Raw genomic sequence first — 22,821 nt, forward strand, 5'->3', positions numbered from 1 at the left:
AACTTTATTGCTGCTGCATTTTATATTGAAAATTGCCGTTCTGATGAGTGACAGAGTAAAGAGAGTACACATTTTCACTGTCCATTCTCCTGGACAGTGAATGAGAAAGTATCTGCCAAACAGAACGAACGTCATTGTAAGGAAATGGCCAGAGTATTGCCTGACGGAAAGTATACAGAGAACACAGAGATGTCTATCATCTAAGCAAAGAAAACCTCACGGGAACGCGTTGTGTAACTGGCTGCCAGGGAGCATTGGCTGAGATGGCCCTTACAGTACAGAAGCAAAATCTGAATTAGAAGCATTTCAAAAAATTCTATCCTAAACAGAGCTGAAGAAACCCATTTGAATGGAGATACACAAACTGGGGAAATTATCCGGTAAAATTAAATGTCCAGGTGTCATGTATTTATTGATAAAATCTTGCAAAGAGGGGTAGGCAGTGGTTCCTCCAGTGGATTCTCAGGTAAATGCTGCTACAACAACAACATATTACATTTGTATAGGGCCTTTCACATCGGGAGGATATCCCAAGGTGCTGGACATCAGGGATTTGGACCGGAGAAGGGGTTTGGGATCAGAAAGGGTGGAGAGCAGGGAGAGCAGATGTAAGAGGGTGACCGGAGATCCAGTCAAAGAGGAGGGTCTTGAGACAGGCCTTGAAGGAAGCAAGGGAGGGTGTAAGGTGAAGGCACTGTGGGTTGTAGTTCCAAAAGGTGGGGCAGAGAGGCTAAAGGAAGGAGCAAGACACGGAGGACTTCAGAAGGCAAGGACGAGGATTTGAACTCTTCTGGGAGATGGGGAGCCAGTGAAGGGTGGGGATCATAGGGTCACAGAGCTACACCTGCAGGGTGCGAAACAAGGCCTTATGGATTGGGAAACAGACTTGAATCCAGGTTTGCGTTGAGCTAGCGGATATCAGGCTGGGGTGTCAGTAGGGCTTTTGCTACCGGGGGGAAAAAAATCAGCCAGACTTCCAGCTTCTGAACACTATTCAAAGCTGAAATGGACGCACATCGACTTTTGAGTAAGAAGAGGATAGCTAGTACCTGCAGAACCATACCTAGCACATAAGAAGAAGTTAATAATAATAATCCTTACATTTGATGTAGCACTTTATCACATTGTTGAGACGTCTCAAAGAGCTTCACAGAACATACTGTAAAGTGTAGTGACCGTATTTCGTGGGCGAAATTGGGGGGGAGGGGTGGAAGTAAACACGAGAAGACAAAATGGTTCTTTCATTTCAGAAAAGATCTGGATGTTTCTTCATCACTTTTGGCAGTTCAGCTTAAAAGCAAAGTTCCAGCAGTTTCACCTCACAGCAATCTGAGATAAAGAGGTTTGGGTCGCCACTCCCTGCTGTTCACCGCCCATTACCTGCTTCAGTTGTTTTCGTTTGAAGTGAAAGTTTCCTAAAAGAAAATGAAAAGATTCAATTATGATCATATGCTAACACAGGACGTTTGTTTAATTTAAAGTGAGAAATGCCAGTTGGGCGATGGAACTTGTTTTTACCATATTAGTCACTGATATAATTTTCAGTCTGCAGGACTCCAAAGTCTGCCTCTGCAAGGGTTAGACACAGAGTAACCCCCCCCACCCCACCCTCTATACTGTCCATCCAACACTCCCAGGTCAGGCACAGCACAGGTTAGATACAGAAAAAACTCCCTCTGCACTGTCAATCTCACTCTCTATGACTATTTCTGTATTACAATCCATGGACCCAGATATTTAGCAATGATCACTTCAGTGGCATTATAATAATACTTACATTTGATATAACATCTTATCATGTCATTGAGACATCTCAAAGCGCTTCACAGAATATACTGTGAAGTGAATTGACTGTATATTTTGTGGGTGAAACACAGCAGCTAATTGTGCACAGTAGTGTCCCACAAACAGTCATGGATTGAGTGACCAAATTACTATTATTGTGTTTATTTTTGAAGGGATTATTACCCACGGAAAGCAATCCACCAATCGAGTTCCTACTTACTGCTAGGGGCGTGTAGAGTAAGCAAACTTGCCTAAGGTTTCGCCCTGCCTGGGAATTGAACCCAGGTCTTTGCACTCGTGAAAAGTGTGTTGTAACCAGTATACTACAGGACTTATACACTTACCCTAGAGTCAGGAACACAAGGGGTGAAAGTGGGAATCATGAATGCTTTGTTCGGTTCAAAGCCAGAGTTAAGCCCTTGGGTCTAATTGAGAGGTTGGGCTGGGAATTGGAACTAGGAATGTGAGATTGGGCTGGGAGGGGGAAATCAGGAACGACAAATTAGGTTGGGAGCCAGGACTGTCTGATTGGCTTGGGAGTGGGAGCAAGGAATATTGGATTTGGCTGAGAGTGAGTGAGTTGTCTTGAGCTGGAAGTGGGAATCAGAAATGTGGGATTGGATTGGGAGCCAGGTATAGTGTGTGGGTGTGTGTGTGTGCATGTATGTGTGTATAATAATAATAATCCTTGCATTTGATATAGCGCTTTTCACGTCGGGAGGACGTCCCAAAAGCGCTTCACAGAACACATTGTAAAGTGAATTGACTGTATATTTGTGGGCGAACGCGGCAGCCAATTGCGCACAGCAATGTCCCACAAACAGTCGTAGATTGAAAATGACCAATTTATTATTGTTTTGGGTTTTTTGGAGGGATTATGTACATCAAACACAAATTTCTGGTCTTGTGGTAGCCTCTGGTCGCTCTATCGTTAACACTTACAAAAGGAGTCCTCTCACCAAATTTGCTCCAGAAAGTCAATTTAACTTGGTTTTGGTGACCGGTTCGTTCATCAAAACAGCGGCAGCTGTTGAATGGGGGACTGTACAGATGCAGGCTGATTGCAGTCTCTGTGTGGCTGGCATTTTCCACTCTGTGCAGCCCAACAGTATCTGAGAGAGGGAACAGAGATCAGCACGTGACATTTATTCACTGGAACAGCAAAGGGAAAAGGGGGATCTAAGAGGAATGGGCCTTGAACTTGCCCCAACCACCCATCTACCCACACACACCCACACACACTTCTAAAGCAGAAGCACAACTGAAACAGACAGACATTAAAACTACATCTCTCCCCAAATGATCTCTGGAGACGAGCAACTTCCTTGCTAGAGATTTAATTCAAAAAAAATAATCTTTGCATTCGATATAGGGTCTTTCGCATTGGGATGCCTTTCAGAGTGCTTCAAAGAATGCACTGTAAAAAAAATGACAATAAATAAATAATTCTTACATTTGATATAGCACATTATCACACCGTTGGGACGTCTCAAAGCGCTTCACAGAAAAGTGCAGTGACTTCTTAGGCAAATTCAGCAATCAATTTGTGCATAGTAGTGTCCCCAACAAACAGCCAGAGAGGGAGAATATTAAAGGGCACAGGGAAAAAACATGGAATGGAGATTAGAGTAGTTAGCTCTAGTGGATGAGCGAGCACTAATTTAGGCTCAATTGGTTTAATTCTATAAACGCTTCAGAAGTGCCAAAATAGGTTTTACTTTTTCTTTTGGCTCTCGCGAACCTGTCCCTAATACTTTCCGGAATTAGGTAAGCAGGATGCGTCTCTCCAGGGAAAGAGAGAGAGAGAGAGAGAGAAAGTGTGCATTCCATTCCAACAATCTATCTCCATGTGTAGGTGGGATATATGGAATTCTCAGTTTGGTTTGGAGACTCTTAAGCAATGGTGATGGGTTTCCGTTCCCTTGCTGATTCCCCAAAAATTAAGTTTTACTTAGGAGGGAAGATTGGGAGAAACTGGGGCTGTTTTCCCTAAAACCAGAGAAGGCTGAGGAGATATAATAGAGGTTTCTGTTGAATTATTAGGGGTTTTGACAACAACAACTTACACTTGTATAGCGCCATTCACGTCAGGAGGACGTCCCAAGGTGCTCGAGAGTCAGGGATTCGCACCCGAGCTGGTGGTTGGGATCAAGAGGCATGGAGGGCGGGGATGGTAGGGGTAGGAGGATGACTGAAGGCACGGTCGAAGAGGAGGGTCTTAAGCCGGGTCTTGAAGGAGGCAAGGGAGGGGGCGAGGCAGAGGGAATGTGGGATGGAGTTCCAAAAGGTAACAAATAATAGACAACATAAATAAGGGGATTTTTTTTTTCTTCTTGATCATGGAAGAGATCTTACCATTGATGTAGGTGCACTGATTTTCCTGCAAGGTTTTTTCCCATTTCTTTGACATTTCCTGGCTCTTGCTCTTGACGTCCGGCCAATTGAATAGAGTTTCTTTGAGCTGCCCTTGTAGCAGCTTCAAGAAGCAGTGAGAGTCAGTGTGGTCATGGATACTACTACAGAGCAACCAGAGGTAGAGACAAACATTCAAGACAACGGCAGCAAAGAAATTTGCTAAATTAGATACAAGAGATTCCCCAGCACAGATGAGGAGCTAATAATAATCCTTGCATTTGATTACAAACCACGTCACCTCAAAACACCTTAACAGCTCTTCAGTTTTCTGTAAAGTGTAGTAACTGTACTTGCAGGTGAATATTACTTGGGTGGAGAGAATTAAAAAGTGACTGAAAACTTACAAAGTACGTTGCATAATAATAATTATAATAATAATATAATAATAGTTGACAATCATTGCACTTAACAGCAATTACAGGTGAATAGTTTTGAGATGTTTCAACAGTGACCAATTTTATTTGGATTGTTGGCCAGGACACTGTGAGAAATAGTTGATGTGCTCAATGAATATTTAACATGGTCACTGCATGCAATCTGTAAGGGGATAGGCGAGGAGGAAGCTCAATTCTTTAAACAACAAAACACTTAACATGGGATTTTCTGTGATAAATATTTCGTGGAAAAATGGCTATTTTTAATTCTGTCTCCTGAAGACAACCTAAATGCTTTAATGCTGAATCGTCTCTTCTTATTGGGACACAGGGTCACACTGGTATTGCTCTCTTCCTGTCAGAGAATCAGTTTTCAATGGCTAGTGACGTGATTGCTAATTGTGTGTAACAAGCACTAATCTCTTACTAGATAACTGTGTTGGTGTTGGCAAAATACTGAAAGTTTAAATAACCTAACTGACCTCCAACTGAAGAAGAACAAAGTATTGACACCTTTAAAGGAGGACGAGAGCTCTACTTATTCCCCCCACCCCAATGATTGTTTCTGATTTCCTGGTTTGCGTCATTGTTCCTGACTGGTTTCTAGTCAACCTTGCATTTGATACAACACCTTATCCCATTAGGAGCACGTCTCCAAGTGCTTCACAGGATTTCGTGTAACATGTAGTGAGTACACAATTTGTAAGTGAACGCAGCAGCCAACTTGCACATGGCAATGTCCCAAAACAGCCATGAAGTGAACGACCAATTTTATCTGGTGAAGGATTGTTGGCCAGGACACTGGGAGAAAGCCACTTGACCTTTCTAATGATCAATCTTAACAGGCAGACTTGCTTTAATAGAATCACAGAATTGTACAGCACAAAAAGAGGCCATTCGGCCCATCGAGTCTGTGCCGGCTCTTTGAATAGAGCAATGTAATGTCAGTCCCACTCCCCAGCCCTTTCCCCATGACCCTGCAAACCCGTCCTCCTCAAATACCCGTCCACCGCGTTTTTAAAAGTAGTTATCGAATCGGCCTCGACCGCCCTTTCAGGCAATGCGTTCCAGATTCGAACAACTCGCTGCGTGAAAACATTTCTTCTCACCTCTCCTCGGCTTCTTTTAGAGACTATTTTGAATCTGTGACCTCAAGTCACCGACACACCCACCAGTGGAAACAGTTTTTCCCTTTCTAACCTATCAAATCCCCTCATGATTTTGATGCCCCTATTTATAAAGCCTAGTATCCCATATGCCCTTTTTACAGCCTTGTCTACCTGTCCTGCCACCTTCAAGGATTCATTTACCTGAACCCCCAGGTCTCTCTGTTCCCTCACCCCCTTAAGATTGTATTACCAGTCTATATTGCCTCCCCTCATTCTTTCTACCAAAATGCATTACTTCGCATTTCTCCACATTGAAACTCATCTGCCATGTGTCGCCCATTTTACCATTCTGTCTATGTCTTCCTGCAGTTGGCTCCTATCCTTCTGACTGTTTACTATCCTTGTGGAGTCCGCAAACTTGGAAATGGTGCTTGCTGTACCCAAGTCCAGATCATTTATGTATATTAAGAAGAGCAGTGGTCCTAATACCGATCCCTGGGACACCACTGTACACTTCCCTCAGTCAGAAAAGCAGCCGTTCACCAGAACTCTCTGCTCTCTGTCTCCCAGTCGGTTCTGGATCCGCTGCCACTGTCCCTTTTATACCATGGGCTTCTATCTTTCTTACAAGTCTTTCATGTGGCACTTTGTCAAATGCCTTTTGAAAGTCCATATAAACTACATCAACTGCACTACCTTTATCCCCTCTCCATTACCTCATCGAAAAATTCTATTAGATTTGTTAGACAAGATTTGCCTATAACAAATCCATGTTGGCTGTCCCTAATTAACCCATATTCCTCTAAATGAAGATTTATTCTGTCCCGGATTATAGTCTCCAGGAGTTTCCCCACTACTGATGTCAGGCACTGGCCTGGAGTTCCCAGGTTTGTCCTTCTGTCCCTTTTTGTACAGTCTCCAGTCACATTGGCCACTCTCCAGTCCTCAGGCACCACTCCTGTGTCCAACGAAGATTGAAAAATTGTAGCCAAAGCCTCCGCTATTTGTACTGGTGCCTCCCATAGTAACCTCGGCTGCATCCCGTCCAGACCGGGCGACTTATCTACCTTCAGCGCAGTCAACCTTTTCAGTACTTCCTCTCTGTTTATACTTATCCTATCCATTTCCTCTCCCCTCTCCTCCGATACTGCGGCATTTGGTGCATCCACTTCTTTTGTGAAGACAGATGCAAAGTACTCATTCAGCACATCAGCCATTGCCCTCTGCCTCCACAATAAGATTTCCCCCTCGGTCCTTAATTGGTCCCTCCCTACCTTTGACTGGCCTTTTTTCCTTGATATGTTTGTAAAATATTTTAGAATTCCCTTTAATTCCTTCGTCATCCACGGAGGATTGGAAGCCCGACTTTTCCCTTTTGTGGGAATGTATTTATTTTGTCCCCGAGCTATCTCATCCTTGAAGACTTCCCACTGCTCTTTAGTTGTTTTACCCGCCAATCTTTCTTTCCAACCCACCTTGCCTAGGTCCCTTTTTAACTCACTGAAATTTGCGCTCTTCCAGTTGAGTATCTTCACCTTAGATGGTTCCTTGTCTCTTTCCATATGTACTCTGAATCTAATGATGTTATGATCACGATTACCCAGATGCTCTCCCACTGAAACCTGCTCCACTTGCCCTACTTGATTCCCCATAACTAGATCTAGCACTGTTTCCTTCCTTGTTGGGCTGGAAACGTACTGATAGGAATATTTCCCCCTCCTTTCCCTTTGCGCTGTTGTTTTGTCAGTCTATGTTGGGATAATTAAAGTCCCCATTATCACGACTCTATTGGCCTTGCATCTGTCTGAGATCTGCTTGCAGATCTGCTCATCTATTTCCTTCCCACTATTTGGTGGTCTATAGTACACCCCTACCAGCGTAACAGCTCCTTTTTTGTTCCTTGGCTCTAATCAGATAGATTCCGTTTTGGGGCCCTCCAGCACCTCGACCCTTTCCACGGCTTTAACCGTATCTTTGACTAACATTGCCACAGCCCCTCCTATTTTTCCTTCCCTATCCCTCCTGAATACATTGTGGCCAGGAATATTCAGCTCCCATTCCTGTCCTTGTTTGAGCCAAGTCTCTGTTACTGCTACTACATCGTATCCCCCTATGACCACTTGAGCTGCAGTTCGCCAATCTTGTTTGCTAAACTCCGTGCATTTAGGCACATGAACTCCAAGTCCGACTTGACCTGTTCTGCGCTTCCCCCCTGTTTTATTTCGCCATTTTCTAGCTCTTCGTTTTTTGCATTCCCTTCCCCCCTCAAAACTAGTTTAAACCCTCCCCAACAGCATTAGACAGCCTGTCTGCAAGCACATTCACCCCAGCCCTGTTTAGGTGCAGCCCATCCATATGATACAGGTCCCACCTGCCCCAGAACTGGTCCCAATGATCCAGAAACCTGAAGCCCTCTTTTCTGGATCATTTCTCCAGTCAAAGGGCTTCGGCTCTGACAATGCAATATTGGAATGTCAGCCAAGATTGTGTGTTCAAAGTCTTGACTCGGGACATAAACTTGGAAGCTTCTGACTCTGAGGTGAAAGTGCTACCAAGTTAGCCAGGCTGACACTTTCGTCTTTTTGCCCACTGTAGCCTCAAATGAGATCAGCAAACTCAGCACAGGTCAATAATTGCTCCAGGCACCTGCAATTCAGTTAATCCCTGGATAAGCTCACTGAACTCGCGTATAGAATAAAGATAAATAATATTTCTTTCGATTTGTCTCCTTACCTGCCATGTCCTTCTCCCCAGCACAGAATCATCAGGTTAAATTTCCCATTTCCCTCATCCACAAGGTTCCGCGTGTATCTGTAGAAACAAAGAGGAGAACGCACAGGTCCATATAAAGTCGTAACGAACCAGTCATGTCTTTGTTCTCCAAGTCCCTGTTCTCCAATACATGCATTTCCTGGGGTTGTGAATAAGAACAATAATAACTTGCGTATACCCAGCTCCCCCCACACAGAGCAGCGACTCAGAGCGCTTAGATATAATATAAATATGGTGGTTGCAAGCTATTTAACTACAGGGACAATACAGCAAAGCCTGACCCAATGTCCACAGAAAACGCACTTACCAGCGCGAGCGTGTGTGGTGTGTGTGGGGGATGGGGCGTGTGTGGTGTGTGTGGGGGATAGGGTGTGTGTGGGTGTGTGTGGAGGGGTGGGGTGTGTGGTGGGGTGGGGTGTGTTGGGGTGGTGGGGTGTGTGTGGTGTTGGGTGTGTGTGTGGTGTATGTGTGTGGTGTGGGGTGTGTGTGGTGTTGGGTGTGTGTATGTGGGTGTGTGTGTGTGGGTAGGGGTGTGGGGTGTGTGTGGATGTGGATGTGGGGGGGGGGGGGGGAGTGATCTCTGAATAGAGATCTGAAGGGGCTGATTTCCCTCTCGCTGACCCAGAGGCAACAGAGGTCATTTGTAGCCCTGATGATGGAGATCAACCATATCACTTAGTACCTCCATCAGCCAGGGCCATTACCCACCAGGCTAATATTGGGAGAAGACGGCAGGGCAAAATAACCGAACAATCATTCAAGGGCAGTAACACGGCCTGCGCTGTGCTTTTGTCTGTCGGGGACATTTCGCAACACATCAAACACAGGCACAGGAATGGAATGTTCCAGCATGAAAACCAAACGCTTTGTTTTGCAAAGTCAACACGCAACAAAGCAAAGAGAGAGAGATGCATTTACCCCCCTCGCCGCCCCCTTCCCGCCAGCGATCCCATCTGCTGGGAGGTTTTGGCAGGGGTCAGGTTCGAAACAGAAAGCCCTGTGGCAAAGCAGGTACTGTGCCCATTGATTACATTTGAAGGGAGGCCAATTCTTAGGCCAAGGGATCTTGATGCTACCAGCCGAAACCATCCAGCTTGCCATTGCGAGTCTCCCCATCGCTGTCTAACTAGGACTATCACACCTGTTATAGCTCCGGCTTTGTCTTGCAAGGTTAACAGGAGTTGAATGAGAAGAATCTGACGGTCTCCACTTTGAGCTCCAGGGCAGGACCGGGGGGAACATTGCAAAGTTAGAATACTCTCTCTCTCGGGTGAAACATTAAACCTCGTGGCTCCATCAAACTCTTTCGTCAGAAACTTTTTTTTAAAAAAACTTTTTTTTTTTTTTAGAAACTTTCTACAGTGCGGGAGCATTGAACGGGCACAAAACCAGCGTAAACATAAGTCATTGTCAGCCGTCAGCTGAAATGGAAGAAAGAGTTTGTAGAAGCGTTCCATTGTACCACTTCATTTGCCGTCCAGTTGAATGGACTTAACTGTTTTACACTGACATGTCGACCCGATTATGGCAAAACTAGGCAGTTGTGGTAGATGATAAAGATAATAATAATAATACTCCTTGCATTTGATAGAGCACCTTATCACGTTTTCGAGACGTCTCAAAGCGCTTCACAGAATATACTGTAAAGTGTAGCGACTGTGTGTTTTGTGGACGAAAGATCCCATGACACTGTTCAAAAAAAAATGAAATTTCTCCCGGTTTCCTGGCTAACAATAGTTCAGATTATTAATACTAATAATAATCCTTGCATTTGACAGAGCACCTTATTTATTGAATGATATATAATTTAACTTATATCTTGCCTTAATTCCCTGACTGACGAGCGCCTTGGGACGTCCTCACGACACAAAAGGCACTATACAAATGTAATTTGTTGCTGTTATCATGTCATAGAGACGTTTCAAAGTGCTTTATAGTGCAGTAACTGTGTATTTTGTGGGCAAAACTCCATTAACTCACAACTTCTTGAGGACACTTGCAATTGCAAACGACTACTGTGTTTGCCCACAAAAACAGTTGCTTTACTTTTTCCGGTAAAGTGCTTTGAGACACGGCAAAAAGTGTAAGTTCTTTCTCTTTGTATGTTCTTAGCCTGGTGAGAGTGTCTGAGTCTGTCGTTACAAGTCTCTGCTGTTCAGATGAGGAATCTCTATTCTTGTCGTCGTTTAATAGAGTAAAGAAAGGGTAATTAACCTGACTAGGAGCAAGTGTACATAAAACGGATAAGTCCTGGCAAACAGTGCGGGAGCATTGAACGGGCACAAAACCAGCGTAAACATAAGTCATTGTCAGTCGATATCTGAAATGGAAGAAAGCGTTTGTAGAAGCGTTCCATTGTATCACTTCATTTGCCGTCCAGTTGAATGGACTTAACTGTTTTACACTGACATTTCGACCCAATTATGGCATAACTAGGGAGACATACTTGTCTGATACAGAAAGGTAATAATAATAATCCTCGCATTTAATGTAGAGCCTTATCACATCTTCGAGACATCTCAAAGCGCTTCACAGAATATAGTATAAAGTGAATTGACTGTATACTTTGCTGGTCGAAACAAAACATTAAAATCCATCTCTCGGGGGGACTAAATGGGATGTGCATCAGACATTGACCTGTCACCTCTGGGATTTGGGATTGCGTTTACAGATGGGAATGAACGCTTCTTGTATTTATTTGTTGGGTGTGGGGGAACTACAGTGTGTGAAATGCATTTGGTGGGCCAGTCTCAACCAAGTTCCCAGGCAGAGTGATGCTCACCGCTCAAAACTACACTCAACCAGCCACTAAATTTGGTAATCTTTCTCACAGAGGCCACAGGCTGGTTGGTGCAAGGAAGGGCAAACATCACTGTGGTCCAGCAGGGGGCGCTCTCTTAAGAGCTTGGGGGGTCAGGGTTACTGTGCACAGACACTGGGGTGGTCAAAATGGCAGAGTTGGTAATCTAAAGCTTCAATACAGAATGGAACCAACACCACGAGCCGAGGCAAACAGTCAAGTTGTTGTTCTTTCCAGGAACAATCTCAGGAATGTCATCTTTATACATACGTAATCAGCTTCAATTGTGCCCAGATGTAGAAATCGCAGCCTGTTCTCGGGTTTTGAGAACACCTGTATCTTTCGTAGAGTCAATTTTGAAACCCCAAGTGTGTCGTGAGCTTCAAATCTAAACTCGTTGCTTTCACTCAATTCCTAAAACTGTCAACTCACCAACGCTCCAACCGAAGGGTCATGATCCCTGGTTCGCAATTGGGTAAAATGGGGAATCAGACCAAAGGGGCAAGTACGGGAAAGAAGCCATATAAAGCAACTGAATTTGGGGACTGGGGTAACAACAACAAAAACCTGCATTTATATAGCGCCCTTAACCTTCACACGGGTTCATTGTCTCGTAGTGCTTAAGGTAACCAAGGATAAGGTAACCTTGCACAGCTGATAGGATCTCAGGACCTGTGTGAGTAACACACAACAACGGGTAGTTACGCAAATTATTTCAGTAGAAATATTATGGAAAGACCATAAGGATTAGTGCACAGTTTCACTGGGGTGCTGGGTGAAGTTTTAGACACAACATATTATTAGAATTCTTGCATTTCATATAGCGCCTCATCACCTCGTCAAATTGCCTGTGAAGCGCTTTGAAGTTACAGGTTGTATATCAGATGCAAAGATTATTTATCAAAAAGCCACAGTAAACCTTTGCCGTGCATGGTTTTAATAATAATAATCCTTGGATTTGATATAGAGCCTCATTACAATGTTGAGACGTCTCAAAGCACTGTGTATTTTTGTGGGCGAAATTTTCTACTGAGAAAATATTGACACACTCAGTGGCGTCTGTCACACAATGCTGTTTGTGTTGGAGGTGAACAAGGTAGAAGGAAAGAGCAAAGAATTGGGGATTGGGATGCACAGCTCCAGTGGAGGAATTGGCATCAGCATTGGTTTGTTGGGTCAGATATTTGGTGAAAAAGTCGCTAGTCAGTGATCAGCGTATATTAAAAGATATCAAGAATACTTTGTTTTCAGAGTTCCTTTGATCCATAAAACATTGACAAGCAGAACAATGTCTTGATAAGATCTTTGTACAGAAATTGAATGGGTGCTCATTCCTTGGGTCATTAAAAAAATTAAATGGGGCAATAAAAGCTCAATCCCATTTACAAGGTGCTTCTTCGCCATTGGACCATGATATAGTCGTGTCCTCACGAGACAGACTAAGGTGGCAACTCAGAATGCAACAGATATTTTAGTAATTACATGGACACACAGTAGATACCATTCTCTCATACATCACTGCAAATTCAGAGCGGATACTAAATATACCCAACCCGCTCCTAAACCTTTTAAATCAAGACTGAGGTTGGTAGATATTTGTTAGGTCAGGGTATTAAGGCAAGGACGGGTAATTGAAGTTGAGGTACAGATCAGCCATGATCTTATAGAATGGCAGAACAGGCTCAAGTGGGCTGAACATCCTACCCCTGTTTCTATGTTTCCTTCTATAGCCTGAGGATCAGAATGCTTTTTCTGGGTCTTGACTAGAACCAGGTTCAAGTTTGTTTCAGAGGGTTTAATTAAATTGGGTAAAACTGAATTCAGGTCAAATTCCAGATGACTTAAGAGACAGGAGCCCTCCGAGACGCTAGCCCACAACAAGGGCGCTATATAAATGCAAGTTGTTGTTGTCGTTGTTGTAATAATGGAATCATCTCCCATTCCATGGGAGAGGGTGTCAGATTTTCGTTGGATTCTGGAGTCCATCACAGTGTTTAAGAGAATCTAAACCAGTTCGAGGGTTTCACATGTGGATGTTATCCATACGTGAAAATTTCCCCTGTCTGGAATGAAATGTCCAACTCTCTTCCTCGTGGGTTGCATCCTATTTACCTAATTTTGGAGAGTATTATGAATAACAATAATAATCCTAGCATTTGATACAGCTCCTTGTCATGTCAATGAAACATCTCAAAGCGGATTTATTATTAAGTGCAGTGCCAGTGTATTGTCGGAGAATTCAGCAGTGTACGCAAACAGCCATGAAGTGAATGACCAATTTTATCTGGGAATTGTTGGCCAGGACAACAACAGCAATTTATAATAATAATAATAATCCTTGCATTTGATGTAGTGCTTTTCACGTCGGGAGGACGTCCCAAAGCGCTTCATAGAACACACTGTAAAGTGAATTGACTGTATATTTGTGGGCGAACGCGGCAGCCGATTGCGCACAGCAATGTCCCACAAACAGTCGTGGATTGAAAATGACCAATTTAATTATTGTTTTTGGAGGGATTATTATTAGGCTCTGTGTGGAGTAAGGAAACTTGCCCAAGGTTTCACCCTCTGCCTGGGATTGAACTCAGGTCTCTCGCTTGCAAAGTGAGTGCTCTAACCACTGAGCTACAGGACTTACATGCATAGAAGTGCCTTTCACATGGGGAGAATGTCTCAAAGTGCTTCACAGAACAGACACCAGGAGAAATTCCCTTCTCCCTACTGTTTCGAACAGCACCACGGTATCTTGAAAGATCACTGAACAAACCTCTGTCGTGTAGGATTTTCTGCTGAGAAAAGATTTACACACTCAATGGGGTCTGACACACATTGATCTTTGTGTTGGGGGAAGACAGGTGAAAGGAAAGTGCAACTTCATCTTCCAAATATGACCTTGCTCAGGATATATACTGTTCAAAACAGCAACAGGCTGTGCAAACAATGGAAATTTACTCACTCGGAGGTTACTACGGTTACCGTGGTGTAAGAACTGTCATGTCATGAAAACGAGGTCTAAAGCAAATAGATTTGGGTCAGGTTAGTGCTGTGGCGTTGCTAAAAAAAAAACATCCATTCCATATTTTGCTCCAGGCAAAGTGAAGTGGGTAAGAGCCTGGAGCGTATTGCTGAGGAGGTCAGGATTATAATAAATGATAATGGTAATCCTTGCATTTAATACAGCGCCTTATCACCTCTTCAAGACGTCTCGAAGAGCTTCACAGAATATGCTGTAAAGTGAATTGACTGTGTATTTTGTAGGTGAAACGCGGTAGCAAATTGCACGCAGCTGTGTCCCACAAACAGTCGTGGATTGAGTGACCAAATTGTTGTTATTGTTTTTTTGAAGGAATTATTACCCCTGGAAAAGTGATCACTTAAAAAAATGCCTGATACGAATTGGTTGGTCTCTCTCACCTCGTGTTTAATAGATATTTAAGTTCAGAGGTGTGTCTGTAAAAAAAGTGTGATCTGTTCTTTTCTTCCCCTCTATCCTGTTTCTTGCCCTTTTTGTTTCTCCTTTGGTACTGAATGTTCTACTACAAATTGATAGCTTAGGCATAAATAGTAGTTCACTTCTACAGCAAGGCAAGATAATAATCCTTGCATTTGATATAATAATGATAATAATAATCCTTACATTTGACATAGCGCTTTTCACGTCTTCTAGATGTCTCAAAGCGCTTCATAGAATATGCTGTAAAGTGAATTGACCATATATTTGTGGGCAGAACAAAAATATATAGCACCCTATCACGCCGTTGAGACGTCTCAAAGCGCTATACAATATATATTTAATGTGGACTAACAGTGTATTTTATGGGTGAAACACGACGGCCGATTGCGCACAGCAGTGACCCGCAAACAGTCGTGGTTGAGTGACCCAATATTTTTTGGAAGGATTATTACCGCTGGAAAGCGATCAAATAAATTGCTGTATCTGTTATACAAAGGAGATTTGGTATAAGGAGGCCCTTCTGTCTCTCTGATCTCAACCTTCCAACACTCTAATGTCCCAGTTGCCATTGAAATAAGTCCCAGTGTCCTACCCTCAACCACCCTTCCTGGTAATCCGTTCAAGTTGTTAATTACTTCTGGGTAAAGAATAACTTCCGGGTATCTGTTCTGAAGTGCCCTTTGCAACATTAAAATCTGAGTTCACGTGTTCTGTTGTCTTGGTGCCTCCTAAAGTACCTATTAAGGCCTATATAGAGGTACATAAAGTGATACAGCACAAAAAATAAGCCATCTGGCCCTTGCCAGTGTTTATACTCCACACAAATCCCCACCCCTTTTATTCCTCTAATCAACATACTCAAATTTCCCTTCCTTTCCTCCCTGCTTGTTGATTCCGATCACCTTTATCAAGCAGGTTGAAACGTTCATCCTGTGTGAAAATCAAGATACTGTTCTTAAGTGAAAGTTGTATTTGACTTCACTTTTGGTGACAGACACCGGAGATCAATTTTCCAACTCTCTGTCTGTACGTTTCGCCCACAAAATGAACAGTCAATTCACCTTACTGTATATTCAGCGAAGCGCATTGAGACATCTAAGCAACGTGGTCAGGCTCTGTCTCAAATGCAAGGATTATGAATATTATTACTACATTCAGCAATTTTCAAACCGTTCCTAGGATTTTTTTAAAAAAAAGTTTCTGCTTAAAACAACTTTGTCAAACTAGCACCATGGTACATCCTTGCCTCCGGCTTCACTCAGATCAAATTCTACGTAGCAGGTTCTTTGCTGCTTCTTTCCTGCCAATAGGACTTGCAGCTGCTAGTCAAACTGAGATATTCTAAAAACAGTGTAAAGATTCTGTATGAATTGTGCCTCAACTAGGTCGGTGCTGTTCCTGCAATTTGGTGTATTTGATATCTCTGAAAAACGACAGTACATTTTGTACTGCTATTGAGGTATTATTCTCAGGAATAAGTGAACACAATGTTCAAGTCACTTTGTGTATTGGTAACGTTGAAAGGAATGGATCACTGATGGAAGCAATCTGAGGTGCCAAACTTCTACCCACTGGAGCTGAAGATAGACTTGTTAAGGTTGCACTTGAACTGCTAACAGGAACCATCGCTCAGCTGTGCTTTTCTACTTTAATTTCATTTTTTTCCCCCCTCTCTCGCAGGTTTTGAAATTTTGTTTTCCCCTTCCTTTTCTGTGTGATCTTTTCCTGCATTCTTCTCCTGTCCCCAATGTCCCCACATACCTCTGTCTACTGTGAGTTCCTCACTCTTTCTGCCACACTTATCAGTAGCTATAACTTCAACCATGTTGTTGTCCATACAACAACAGCACAGCCCGCCTGGCTCATCAGCAGGACTTGGAAGGACAGACCAGTTACTGGGTGCGGGGAATCATCCCACTCAGTTCCTGTAAACCCTGCAAAGCCAAAGCCCTAATGGATAGGGAAGTCCTAGCCGGACAAGCAGCAGGAAAGTTTGCCAGACAGTGATATCAATGGCAAGCTTTGTGGTTTAAGCTGGTTAGACTCCAACAGTTGCCCCAACGCATACTCTGGGCTCCCCAAGCCTTGGCTTTTGCCAACCTGCGCCTAATACTTTCAGGAATTAGCTAAGCAGGAGGTGTCCCTCCAGGGAGAGAGAGAGAGAGAGAGAGAGAGAGAGAAAGCACATTCCATTCCAACAATCTATATCTGGGATTTCCATGTGTAGGTGGGATACATGGAATTCTCAGTTTGGTTTGGAGTCTCTTAAGCAATGGTGATGGGTTTCCGCGTGTGTCAGACACCCCCCCCGGCTGACCAAAAAAAGCAAGTTGCATTTATAAGGCGCCCTTCACCCCAGATAGCGTCTCGGAACACTGCCTCTGGAACAGGTGCCATTAGTGCCACAGGATCCTTACAACAACAAAATTACATTTGTATAGCGCCTTTCACGTCGCAAGATCGTCCCAAGGTGCTGGACAATCAGTGTTTCGGACGTGAGCTGGGGGTCGGGATCGGGATTGGGGAGGGTGGAGAGCATGGGGGGAATGAGGATGATCGAATGCAATATCCAATTGTTAATATCAAGTTAATATTCACTTGAACAGGTAGATGGGACCTGGGTTTAATTAATTAAATTAATTAAAGGATGGCACCTCTGACGATACACTGCTCCCCCAGCATTTTCCTGGCATGTCAGCTTAGATGATGAGACCAAAATCCCGAAGTGGGATTTGAACCCACAACTTTTTGACTCAGAGGCAAGAATGCCACTAACTGAGCCAGACTGGCACCCTGTTGATTATACAGCCTGAGACTAAGTGGAACGATTCCCTATATCTACAATAGGAAAAATATCATGGAATTGTGTCTCGTTTATGTAGGTTTTTTTTGCAAAAGTACAGTATAAAATTATTAATAGAAAGCTACCAAGAAATATAATAATAAAAATAATAATCTTTGCATTTGATATCGAACCTTATCACGTCTTCGGGACGTCTCAAGGTGCCTCACGGAACGTACTTGTAAAGTGCATTGACTGTGTATTTTGTGGGCAAAATGGCGGCTCATGTTTTGAGGCTCTGAACAAAACACGTGTAAACTATCAGCAAAAAAATGTCTGGTCTTTATTCTGTAAACTGCGTAAACCCTACAGTGTTTGATTTTCATTAAATGCAATACTGTATTACCTTGCACTCACATGGCGGTTTCTGTTTCAAGCATTCTTGAGCTCTTAGAGCATAACACAGGAATTTTTATTGACAGAGAAAAGTCATCAGGTTTAAGAGAAACTGTATAACAGCTACCAATCGCAGTTGCCTGCCTTCTAACCATATAGTTCATTCCTTCTTCTTTCCTGAAATGCTCCCACAGCAGCTCCCTCTTAAACTCAGTCCACTTTTTATAATAAATAACAAGAATAATCCTTGCATTTGATATAGCGGCTTATCACGTCATTGAGAGCGCTCACACATATACTGTAAAGTGAATTGACTGTATGTTCTGTGGGAGAAATGCGGCAGCCAATTGCGCACAGCAGCGTCCCACAAACAGTCATGGATTGAGCCAGCAAATGATTACAATTTTTTTACTGTCTATTGTCTGATTCAAAGGTTTTGCCCAATAACATATTCCGTCAGTTATTACTAAGTTATTATCTTTTCTGTAAAAGACTGAAATTTCCCTTCTCACTCCAAACTTGGTCATTTTAACCTGTGTCCTGTGAAGTTTGAAAGCTTCATCTTATTAAACAATTTGCCAGCATGAACTTTGTTAATCCCCTTCGCTGTCGTTAAAGGATCAGGTTAACCCCCAGTCTCGTCTTTGCAAAGTTAGGAATTATAGGAATGTGCAGGACTGAGGGTGGGGTGGGGAAAGACACACGCATGACTCCTGTCTGGTCAATACCATATTATATCTTACCACTGTCTCGCATAGCCAGCCCACCTCTCTGTGAAGAATGCATCTAATTCCCTCTTGAAGCTTCCCAACTCCCTGAGAAAAGCAGTCCACACATAAACCACCACTGTATAAACTGGCCCTCTCTCCCCCAAGTTTGAGACTGTGACCCCTTGTTGTGGACTCAATGATCAGATTCAGTAGGCTACTGAATAGATTAGCTTTCAAAAGGGAATTAGGTATTTGAATTGGAAATATTTGCAGGGCAATGGGGTAAGAGCGGGGGAGTGGGACTAGTTGGCAGCTCTTTCAAAGAGCCCCGAATGGCCTCTTTCTGTGCTGTAAGATTCTATGAGTAGCTGAAATGCCCTTTAAAAACCATTAAACTTTAACGGTTAACAACAATAACCACCACTTGCATTTATATAAGCGCCCTTCACACGGGGTGGCGGCGTCCAGGAGAGCTTCACAGTGGTGGAGTCTGACCCCGAGCCATGGGGGGAAAAGGAAGCAGGAGGTGGTCTCTGATCCAATGGAAACATTCCCACTTTCTTCAATCTCTCCCCCCGTCGCTCATGTTGGACTGTAATGTCGTGATAGGAACAATGGTCATGATCATGAAGACGTTTTGGATATAATCTTTACTTCGCTGATTGTCTGGACTCATGAATAACAAAGCTGTGATCAGGTTCTACCAGTCTGCCTCAAGTCATACAGCAAAGATGTCTTGAGATTTTCCTGAGGGCTTGATTTGAACAATCCCAAGGCCGTTGACTCAAGTTTGGGAATCTCGGTGATATTAAAATGGGAAATTCAATGGTACAGAAAAAAAATTGGAGAATTCAACAACAGCAAGTTTGTGGAATTTAGAGATAGTAAGATTGGGGAATTTCTTGATGTCTGGAAAAAAATCCTACTAGGTACAATTAAAGAAATCATGGGTTACTTTAATTTAAAATGTAAAGAAATCCTAATCCCAACCCCCAGCTCGGGTCGAAATCCCTGACTGTCCAGCACCTTGGGACGTCCTCCTGACATGAAAGGCGCTATACAAATGTAACTTCTTGTTGTCGTTATGATAAATGGACGGCCTTTTTGCCAAACTGCACCTAATACTCTCCGGAATTAGGTAAGCAGAACGCGTCTCTCCAGGGAGAGAGAGTGCGCATTCCACTCCCAACAATCTGTCTCTGGGATTCCCATGTGTAGGTGGGATGCATGGAATTCTCGGGTTGGTTTGGATACTCTTAAAGCAACAGTGATGGGTTTCGGCACGTGTCAGACACCCCGCTGGCCAAAACAAAAAGCACAGAATAGACAGAGTCTGTTTCCTGACGTCGGGAACTGAAATAGAAAAGCGCAAAATTGCTTGAAGTAGAAATAAAAGCATATTCGACGTGAGTTGTGTTCTTCGCAGCAGCTAATAATAATTAGTAATAATAATAATCCTGGCATTTGATATCGCAGCTGATCACGTCGTTGAGACGTCTCAAAGTGCTTCACAGAATATACTGTATGTTTTGTGGGCGGAACGCGGCAGCCAATTGCGCACAGCAGTGTCCCCTCAAAGATGTTGATGATTTAGAAAAGGTATGATTATAAATTTCTTGGGACATGATGTGACAAGAAGAGACAGAAGGAAATTAAGTGGTTAAATGTTTAACAGACCTTGCTGTTACATCGTGCACAAATAAGCATTGTGAACCTAAAATAATAATAATAATCTTTGCATTAAAATACCATCCTTTTAAAAATTTCTCACCTCCCCCAAAATATACGTGCAAAATTGTTGGTGCCCAGCTCAAAGTTTAGCCAAGAATTTACAGTTAGGAAACACTGGCTCTAAAATGCGGACCCCCATTATATAAGGTAGCAGTGGTGGGGGGGGGTCACAAAACTCCAACCCGCATTGTATCGGGACCCTGACAGCTGGTCATTAAAATGGAGGAGGAAAATAATAATAATCCTTGCATTTGATATAGCGCCTTATCACGTCGTGGAGACGTCTCAAAGCGCTTCACAGAATATACTGTAAAGTGAATTGACTGCGTATTTTGTGGGCGAAATGTGGCGGCCAATTGCGCACAGCAGGGACCCACAAACAGTTGTGTTTGTGGGTCGAGAAAAATACCTGCCCTTGACACCAACACATGAATAAATATTCCCTTTTGAAATTTTCACGTCGGGAGAACATCTCAAAGCACTTCACAGGAGTGCGGTAACCGTTGGGTTTTTTATTTTTGGTCAGCCGGATGTCTGACACATACGGAAACCCATCACCGTGCTTACGAGCATTCAAACTGAGAATTCCATACATCCCACCCGCACATGGAAATCCCAGAGATAGATTGTTGGAATGGAATGCGTTCTCTCTCTCTCTCTCTCTCTGGAGGGATACATCCTGCTTAACCAGGATGCACATAACTTGCCATTGACATCGCTGTCTGGCAAGCTTTCCCGCTGCTTGTCCAGCTAGGACAACCTTCTGTTAGGGTTTTGGCTTGCAGGGTTAACAGGAGCTGAGGGGAAGAATTCCCTGCCCCCAGTGTATATTATAGGCAAACTCAGCAGCCAAAGTGCACGCAGCAGAGCTCCACAAACTCAAAGGTTGCCCAAAGTTTTAAAAAGTTAATCGAGCCCATTCCTCCCGATTTATTAGATCACGGGCAGATCTTTTAATTCCAATTCCCCACCCCTTTTTCCCCCCATCCCCCTTAATGTGCCTTACCTTGCCAGTAAAATTGATAAAACTGGTTATTCAACTCACGCTTGTTTGGGAGACATTCTTGTGGCCGAATCGGCTGCCGACAAAATACACAGTCTGCCAACACTTCACAGTGAAGCACTCCGAGACATCCTCCCGACACGAAAGGCGCAATATCAAATGCAAGGATTGTTGTTGTTAATATTTTTAAGTGCGGTACCCAACTATTAGCCCGTCTCCTTTTTAAATCACAGCAATCGATCCCGTCTTTGTAGCCTTGTGAAAGGCAGGTGCCTTTTCACAACTTTCAGGGATTTTCACAACTTTCAAGAACTTTATATAAAGGAAAACACACCGAGCAAACACACAAAAGGCAACTCTCTCCAACCCAACCACCCCCCACAAATACACTTTTTTTAAAAAAAATTTTTATTATTATTAAAAACATCCAAACATATTATCATTAAAACATATAAAACACATACTTCTGCTCAACAAAGCAAGAGAGTGGGATCACTGTGCTGGTCCATTAGATCAACGCACTGTGTGTTAACTGTCTAAAGCTTTAAAGGGCTATTCAGCTGCGTTGTGGATCTGAAATAGTTTGCTTTGTTACCTGTATTTGTCCAACTTGGCATATTTACTCCATTCCACAGGGTTGCTCTTGTAAGACCCCATCAGGTTCTGCACCTCCTCCACGTTGACTTTATCAGCAGAGAAAATCTCATGGAGTTTCTTGACCAGTTCTGCTAAAGTCTCCACTGTCTGGACAGGGGTCTGGTCCATGTTCCTTTGTTATTTCACTGTGAACAGCCCTGAGAGAAGGGGTGAAATTGGTGTGTATGTGGGAAAAATCCTTGGAAGCCCAGAAAAGAAAAGGAGAGAGAGAGAGAGATTGTTTGATTGATTGATTGATTGATTGGGTGAGTGAGAGAGAGAGAGAGAGAAAGAAAGAGGGAAAGAAATATGATCAGGAAAGGGGGAATGTGAAGAGCATTATAAAGAGTTTGAGAAACCTGTGGGCGTTCTCCCAGCCCAGAGGGTGGAGATTCAGGCGAATGAGTACGTTTATAATTAAAAAGAACCATAAATCCTCATTCAAGTCAATCAGATTTCAAATGCACTGTATAATTGGTAGCAATTCACAGTGAGACACACACACACATATGTCCTAAATGTGACTCAAGTGCATAACAATTTTTAGGATTCAAAAGCTTTTGCCTACTGCATCTGTAATTTTTTTTAAAAAAATCTTTTTTTTTCCCTTTTCCCCACCCAAATTCACTCTTTTATTTGTGACCAGTTTCACTCCATCCTATGAGAGGGTTTTAAAAAAATGCTTTGATTTGCCCTGAGGACTCTTGATCCATTCAGTGTTGTGCAGCACAGGAATGCCACGTTGGTAAAAGCTGTTTGAAAGTTTTTTTTCAGTGAAAAAAAATCTGAGTTGAGGGGTCAAAACTGTTGAACAGTTTTAGGCAGCAAATAGGTTAGTGCCCCCTCCACAGGCT

At 43.2% G+C, this 22,821-nt stretch overlaps 1 protein-coding gene across 2 annotated transcripts; it reads right to left on the minus strand.

The window, feature by feature from the left end:
- Window positions 1-1,173: 1,173 nt before the first annotated feature.
- LOC103183545 (cysteine dioxygenase type 1) lies at window positions 1,174-22,194 on the minus strand. Of its 2 annotated transcripts, none has more exons than XM_007901103.2 (5): window positions 21,927-22,194; window positions 8,417-8,494; window positions 4,141-4,301; window positions 2,745-2,897; window positions 1,174-1,415 (listed from the first exon to the last, which is right to left on the minus strand). In XM_007901103.2, exons 1-5 carry the CDS (start codon window positions 22,094-22,096, stop codon window positions 1,315-1,317), a joined length of 663 nt encoding a protein of 220 aa, XP_007899294.1. In that variant the 5' UTR covers window positions 22,097-22,194; the 3' UTR covers window positions 1,174-1,314. The 2 variants fall into 2 exon arrangements, with proteins under 2 accessions (XP_007899294.1, XP_007899296.1); XM_007901105.2 differs by having other exon boundaries at window positions 1,320-1,415; window positions 2,728-2,897.
- Window positions 22,195-22,821: the final 627 nt, after the last annotated feature.

This window comes from Callorhinchus milii, unplaced genomic scaffold (genome assembly GCF_018977255.1).
Source record: "Callorhinchus milii isolate IMCB2004 unplaced genomic scaffold, IMCB_Cmil_1.0 Scaffold21, whole genome shotgun sequence".
NCBI lineage: Eukaryota > Metazoa > Chordata > Chondrichthyes > Chimaeriformes > Callorhinchidae > Callorhinchus > Callorhinchus milii.

Excerpts from the sequence above, each read along its gene's own strand:
- LOC103183545 (XM_007901103.2), bottom strand. The coding sequence starts at position 22,096 with ATGGACCAGACCCCTGTCCAGACAGTGGAGACTTTAGCAGAACTGGTC. Across the intron at positions 8,495-21,926 it reads GCCAAGTTGGACAAATACAG|ATACACGCGGAACCTTGTGG; the intron begins GTAACAAAGCAA and ends TTGTTTCTACAG. Across the intron at positions 2,898-4,140 it reads TCAGTGCACCTACATCAATG|ATACTGTTGGGCTGCACAGA; the intron begins GTAAGATCTCTT and ends TCCCTCTCTCAG.